Raw genomic sequence first — 7,624 nt, 5'->3', positions numbered from 1 at the left:
CTTTTTTTTTTGCGAATCAATCTGTGGTTGAGATGGTTAGGTGGACAGTGGTATCCCCAACCCACCAGGGTGCATACGGTGACTTCGTAAATCTCAAGATGATATGCCGGCTCAGTCTTTCGGAGGTGCTCATAGGGGTAGGGTGTGCGTGTGTGCGTTCATAGGGGTGATTGTATGCGCGTGTATATGAGCGCTTGTGTCTGTACTGATGCTAAAAAAAGGTCTTTTTTTAGAGAGAAGGGTCTGTTTTGTTAATGCCATGTGAAATACTTAGATTTGTCTAGATAATCCAATAGCAGGGCAGTACTCTCCCCCCCCCCCTCGCGGGCAACCGGGGCACTCGAACCCTTGCCACCGGCCCCCATCCAAGTCCCCTCCCCCACTGCCACCAGTGGTAGTGGGATCTCCCTTGCCCTCTCCTGGAGATGGGCCGCGGGGGGCTTCTTCAGCCGCGACAACGGAGCTCGGAGGCCGGCGCACTAGGTGGGGTGCACATGCAGATGGCGGTGCATGGAGGCGTGGCTTGCTAGCCGGTGCCGGCGCATCGCGGCGGAGCATGCGGGCTAGTGTCGGCATGGTGCTTCTTCGTGGCGGGGATTGGCCCGATCAGATCTGTGCTGGCCGGGGTTGGGGCTGGCGGCCGGAGCTCGGCAGCAAGTCTAGTGGAGCGGTGGACTTGGCGGGAGTTGGCAACAGTGCGTTCGCGAGTCCGGGTGGCGGCGGCAACGTCTGGAGGCTGTGGAGCGAGCCCACGACCAGGGTGGTGGCGGCGGTGCTGTGATGGCTCGGCCAAGATGGAGTCTTGACGAGCAGTGAGCGGGCGGCCACCTCTGTGCGGTGTGGTGAGTGGCGGTGCTCTCTCGATGGCGCAACATGGTTCTTCATGGAGAAGTGGGCCCGACTGTCATAAGGCTGTCCCTTGGAGTGGGCAGCGGCTGTTACGGGCGGTCCTGGACCTTTCCGGAGGCGCGGGGTGGTTGCGATTCGCCGTCGAGGCTGGGGGTTGGTGGTATGGCCGGGGCTCTCTTTGTCATGCATCCGGTCGTAGGTCCTAGGCTTTGTGTCTACGTTGGTGAAGTGCTGCGGTGGCGGCCGAAGCTTTTGGGATAGTGCTGGTCAATTCTAGGTGGTGTGGTGATGTGTGATGCCTGGATAAAAATCTTGCACAGCTTTCGTCACGCCGGCAGCAATGATACCCGTGGATGTCATTCTCCTCCTGGGAGGCGTCGCCGAGGCGCGTTTGTCATGTCCCTCGCTCACTTGGAGTTGTGGCTTTCTCCGAGTGAAAGCCTCGATTCCGTGTTGGAGTGGTACAATGGCAGAGTCCTTGATGTCGTTCCTCTATTGGGAGAATTGTGTTTGGAGACACGGGTGGTTCCTCATTGCTCTCCTCTGGTGTTCGCCGCTGTCCTTCGTTGGTCCTATGTGACACTATGTCTTCCATTAAAATTCTGCCTTCTATAAAGTTTTTTTTAAACGCCTCGTCGTCGATGGGAACGTCTCCTTCCACTGAATGCGCATCGCCGGAAATTCTGAAATAAATTCAGGAATAAATGCGAGCACCAGGATATGAACCCTGGTGGACTGGGGATACCATAGTCCCTCTAACCATCCAACCATATATTAGTTCGCTGCCTTCTGTAAAGTTATGGTACGTCTAGACGTAGTCTTGAAAAAAAGATTTGTCTATAAATACAAAACGTGTTTAGAAATATTCATATCTAGATAAATTTAAGACAAGTAAATTGGGACGAGCTAATATTAATGCTTCGCCTAGGCCTGGGTGGATTTTGTTTTTTCCACAGCTGCCACGTACGGGGAACACGCTCCTGCAGCCTGAAGTAATCCAACCCAGGGTACCTACCACTCGATGATCCAAAAAGAAAAGAAAAAGATGCCTGCCCAGGAGTGCGGACTGGAGGTGGTTAGAAAGGAGAGAGATTTTCATGGTCTGTTAGATCGCGTACCAGGTCGACCGCCTAGGAAGTTTTCCCTCCCCCACATGACGACGACAGTCCAGATTACATCTATAAAATGGGATCACATTTGCTTCTCTCCCGAATGCCCTGCTGAAGCATCCCAACCAACTCACATACCCTAGCTCGACCGGCGATGAACAGTGCGCTGCCCGTCCTCTCCTCCGCTCACCCTGCCGCCGGAGCTGCCAACTCGCGCCGGCTTCCCTCTCCGGCCCTCCACGCGGCCTCGACGGGATATGCTGACAACAACCGGGGCCTAGTCAGCCGCAGTGCTGCAAATGCAAGCAAAGTATGCGCCTTCCCAGGCGAGGACACGGACACCGCCGCCGTGGAGGTCCAAGGTACGTACGCATGATGGATCGCCCGTTTAGTTAGTGGTAAAGACCGTGAGTCAGCGCGGCTGCGCCGCCGCTCGCTGGGGAGTGCGCCCGGCCTGCTTGGCCGACTCCCCGCCGTCGGCCGTCCCGTCCTCCTTGCTCCTGGCCAGCCGCCGCCGCCATGCTTAGGTTTGGGAGTTGGGACTTGGGATGGCCGCCGTAGAATGGGTCGTCTGCGCGTCTCGTTTCGATCTGGCTCGTGAACGACCTTTTTTTTTAACGACTTGTGCGTGCAAAGTGCGATGCGTCTCGTGCAGCAGCTTGTGGCCCATCTGGCTTATTTTCACCAGGTCTTTAGCGATTTTCGTGGCGACACTAATTAGCATAGAGCGTCCAGGGAGACGCGATGCATATATATACAATTTTTATTTTTATTTTTGCACCCGGTTAAGGTATGGCAGGCTACCTAGGAGGCCTCCGCCAGTGACCGTGACCATGACTCGAGGCCTCCGCCGTCAATCTCTTTCTCCATCACAAAATTAATTACCTGCCACTTTTATTGTATATGATTTCAGATGTTATTCCAAAGTTTTTAATAAGATTTCTGAAATCCATGTATAGTGAAATTTTGTGAGAAGTTTGCTACAATTTGTTAATTCTAGAGTTTCGATTTTTTTTCTTCTCAAATCATGGATGAATTTCTCAAAGTTTATTTTATATTTTTCAAAAGTTTAAAAGAGAAGATGAAAAAAGGGTAATAATAGGAAGTTGGGAGGAGAATAAGCAAGTGGACGTTGCAGCATCCTCATCTAATATAATGCATGATTCATTTTACAAGTTTGGCATTAGGTTACGATTTGTGTTTTTCTTCGAGGAAAATACTTCTAGTGAAATTGTCACACGTACAGGAAGCAGCAGATGGAAACCAGCTCTGTGCGTGATTCTTGTGGAGCTGTTCAACACAGGGACTATACTGCTAGGCAAGGTCGCACTTGATGGTGGCATGTTTGTCTTCTCCTTGCTGTGTTATCGAAGTATGCTTGCTGCTATTTTCATCATGCCGTTTGCTCTATTCTTCGAAAGGTACGTTAGACCATTTTTCTGTTCAGTTTATATCTTATATGGAAACGAGCTACTATATTTGCTAAAATTGGCTCAAGCTTTTGACATGTCTGCAGTGGGAAGTGGAGGGAATTGGATATCAAGACTCTTGGGTGGCTCTTCATCAATGCTTTTGTCGGGTATACAATTCATCTACTATCCTGAAAACCTTCCTTTTTTGGGGGTTAGTTTGAATTGCTTACCACATGTCTCACGTGGTATCCTAAAAACCTTCCTTCGCACAAATAATCAGTTTTTGGTGTTCTGGAGGTCATATATGTTTTTGTCCCTGATTCACATCATTCTTAGTGAGTCAAATTGGCGATGAGGTATATAACTATTTATATCAATTTTCCGTATGCCGGTCTGATGATGAACCAAGCGGTATCCAATTAGTTCAGTCAACACACCTCCATGCCAAAACATAAATCAACTTGAGGGGTCCTCAAACCTTTTTGCTGGCAATTTTTCATCGAAATCTCCCCACAACTATAAATGAAAAACTTGCTTACCAGACTCATCAAACATTTTCTCGCGTATTGTTTGTTTATAATTTCAAACTGAATTAAGATGTTAAGATGCATGATTTCTGATTAGTCAGTTTTGTGAGATTCAATTAGACTGAATATGTGATGCAATATATTGGGTTTAGGTTTATGTACATGATTAAGATAGAAGATGAATGTATTGATGATATATTTAATTCGTACAGATATTCGTTGCCCATGGCTTTGTACTACTATGGATTACGGGACACACCTGCCTCCTATGCTGTGATCTTCTCAAGTTTGACTCCACTTTTCACCTTTATCTTGTCCATAATACTTGGGTAAAACAGTCTTTCCTCTTAACATAAAAGTCTATAATTGGAAAGAACCAGTGCTACATGTGGATATTCTATAGATTTTTAAAATTTTTGTTTTGATTGTATTTTTTCTAGTAGCTGATATTCAAATGTAGAATTGTTTTGCTTTCAGTAAGTTAGCCAAATGTTGGTAGTGGATGATATCTATCTAATTATGATGCTTTACAAAGTACAAGCCCCACATCTTCATTTTTTTCATAAACTTAATAAAATTATAAATATATGCTTAAACATTATAAGAATCTTCTGAGAAATGATATAAGCTAATATTATATTACCTTAAACATGTAAAAGAAATGATACCATCTTAAACTAAATAAATATATGCATACACACTTCAGTGAACGTCTAGTTGATTTCATTAGTACTACGAACAGTCTGAGTAAAAATTATAGTTTTACTATATTAGTATTAAATTTGTATTACCAATATATACAATAATTCAATACTTTACAATGATTAAATCTTTGAAGCAATAACATGGTATTTCATAAGGATGTTATTCTCCTGGTATCAACATCATTATTTGAACTGTCAAAATAATTTGCTTCAACAACATACTAAATATTGAAAGAATAAGTATTTCTGAAGCTTGCATAATATTTTTTCTAATTAACAGCATTTCTTTATTATGGTTACGAGTAAATATGTGATAGACAGTCAATATATTAGAACCACCTGAACACAACAAAATAACAGCCGGATATGATTTTACATGTTTGCATACGAACTAATGCACAGAATGAATAGTATAGTTCAGTTACGTATCTTAGTACAGATTAAAAAAAGCGAATTGCATTTTGCAGCATGGAGAAGTTGCGCCTAAAATCCAAGGTCGGCAGTGCGAAAGTGATTGGAGCACTGGTTTGTTTTGGTGGGGCTCTACTAATAAGTCTTTACAAAGGAAAAGAATTGCATCTCTGGTCTCCAATTATAAGAGTGACACCAAAAGATTCTAATGGAGCTTCTGGAAAGCATCATTTGAGGGGCACCTTGATTTTGTTTGGTGCTTTCAGCAGCTATGCACTTTGGTACCCTATACAGGTTTGTTCAGTAATATCATGTAAATTAAAATACTTCTGGTAACCTATCAGCACTAGATGTACGCAACAACACAATAACATCGCGAATATGTTGATACCAATAAATGGCATTCAAGCATAGTGGGGCCAAACAATAGGTTTTGTTTTGTCTTGATCACCGAAAGACATTCACGCATAGTAACCAAGATAAAATACAGGAAAGGGCTCCCAACGTTTTGCTCAACTATATATGAACCAAACAGATCTATTCTCCAAATTTCTCCAATCCAAAAACGAAAACGACAATGTGACCATCTGGAAGGTGGGAAAATGTCTTGATTCTAGCATGATGGATGTGTTATCATGTCCTGAAAATGAACCTTTGTAGTTACATTAGTATCATTATTTATCAATCATAAATATCTGGCTACTGTATGAATATGGCATCGTTGAGCAAAACATTGTGTACAGCCAGAAAATTTCAATCCACCTCCCACCTGTTTGTAATTATCCAGCATATTTGGCTAGTCACAAGGCTTACCAGCTGATTATAAGGATATACTGTTGGAAGAAAACCACCTGTCCGGTCCTAGCTAATAGGTCAAATTTTAGAACATCAATTATACCTGACTAGTCAAGTCATCGAAATACCACAGGATGTACCTATGTCCATGCTCTTAACAAATTGACAAGCTAGATTGGTCTGTAAATCCTGTACCTATGACCATACTCTTTCTGATTATTTAGACCTCGTATTGTATGATAACGGCCATAAGTACATAAGTTAGTTGCAGATACATCTTGAAATTCTCACTGCTGTCGAGCAACTACTAACCACCTGGTGTTTTCTGGACTAAGGCCAGTGTGTATTTTTTTCCCATAAGAAGCATATTATAACTCAGTATTTTATTCTTGTTATTCTTTGCTTTAGATGTGTATTTTTAACAACTGATAATGCATAAATGTTGATAATTCAGGTGAAAGTTTTGAAGGTGTATCCATGGAAACATTGGTCCTCTGTGCTGACCTGCGTTCTGGGTGGTGTGCAAACTTTCGCCGTCGGAATAATTGTGAGCAGGCATAAACTTGCCTGGCAAATAGGATGGAACATTCAACTACTAACCATTGTCTACTCAGTAAGTCTTTTTCAGAATGTATTGATTTTATTTGTCCAAATATTGTATAAATTATTGAAACGGGCTCCAAGTGGATCTGGCATTGTCAACCCTTATTGTCCATCGAGATATTCACTGTTGTATTTGCACTTTTATTCATGACCCGTGCTTCAGTGCTAAGAATATTTCGGCCATGATTTAGATTTAGTTCATTGGAGTACATCAGTACTCAACTATTATTTTATTATGAAATAAGAGACAAACAAATCACTACGTTCGTCCACATATGCTAAGTTGTGCTTGCGAGCCGTGCTTGACCCGTGCTTCATGTTATCCTTAGTTGCTATGGCGGCCGGCTCCAGTTGACCTTCCCACGTATCCGAAACGAGCCGCCGCCGCCCGTTTTTGATGAGGGTATCCCTGTAAACTACCAGGATTGTTTCGTAAATATGTACAAATTTCCTGTCTAACAATGTCCTCGTGAACAATTATGTCACGTCAGCTTTTGTGGGCTCCACTTGTCATAATCATCATCAGATGGGCCAAAGTCGCCAACTAGTGTTTTTTACAAAAATTTCGGTCCAAAGTTAGTGGTTTTTGGCACAAATCAGTAGAATTGTGGTTCTTGCAACCCTAGCCTTTAATAACGATAGTTTCTGCAATTCACTTTGCCACATGTATGCATACACAAAATGGTACATGTACGGATAGACACGCAATGCATTTTTTTAGGCAGACATGCAATCATCTTGATGCTTCATATCGAGTCAATAAAACCCACTTTTTATTTAAAAAATGCAATCATCTTCATGCAGCTAAGCTAGCAATAGTCATGATTGACCACGTATCAGATTTAGGGATTCACGGTTTCTAAAAATAACATCTTTTGTCTTCTCTATATCTATCTCTCGTCCATCTCTTCTCTACAAAAAAAGAACCTGAGGTTCCATCTTTCACTTTTCTCCCCACCACACCTTCGTCCAACCTCCCACCCTCCACCGATTATTTTTGGGTTTTCCATTCCCTCCTGGCTTTCAGCAAACCAATCTTTTGTAACCTAATAAACTACTCCCTCCGTTCGGAATTACTTGTCTCGAAAGTGGATGTATCTAGAACTAAAATACGTCTAGATACATCCATTTCTGCGACAAGTAATTCCGAACGGAGGGAGTAGATCTAAGAAGTCAGTGTCAGAACTAGCATGCTCTTCAATGAATGCCAAAAT

General features: G+C 43.3%; 1 protein-coding gene across 1 annotated transcript in view; it reads left to right on the top strand.

The window, feature by feature from the left end:
- Positions 1-2,088: 2,088 nt before the first annotated feature.
- LOC119270484 (WAT1-related protein At1g68170-like) overlaps positions 2,089-7,624 on the top strand; it is an 8,345-nt gene continuing 2,809 nt past the window's right edge. The window contains exons 1-6 of the mRNA XM_037552488.1: positions 2,089-2,320; positions 3,205-3,379; positions 3,475-3,537; positions 4,110-4,226; positions 5,069-5,306; positions 6,262-6,420. Of these exons, the coding sequence (XP_037408385.1) occupies positions 2,113-2,320; positions 3,205-3,379; positions 3,475-3,537; positions 4,110-4,226; positions 5,069-5,306; positions 6,262-6,420 (960 nt within the window). The 5' untranslated portion in view covers positions 2,089-2,112. The remainder of the gene's footprint in view (positions 2,321-3,204; positions 3,380-3,474; positions 3,538-4,109; positions 4,227-5,068; positions 5,307-6,261; positions 6,421-7,624) is intronic.

Source organism: Triticum dicoccoides, chromosome 3A (assembly GCF_002162155.2).
Source record: "Triticum dicoccoides isolate Atlit2015 ecotype Zavitan chromosome 3A, WEW_v2.0, whole genome shotgun sequence".
Taxonomy (NCBI): Eukaryota; Viridiplantae; Streptophyta; class Magnoliopsida; order Poales; family Poaceae; genus Triticum; species Triticum dicoccoides.
Note: the sequence above shows the minus strand (reverse complement) of the source record. Positions and strands in the feature narration are given on the sequence as shown.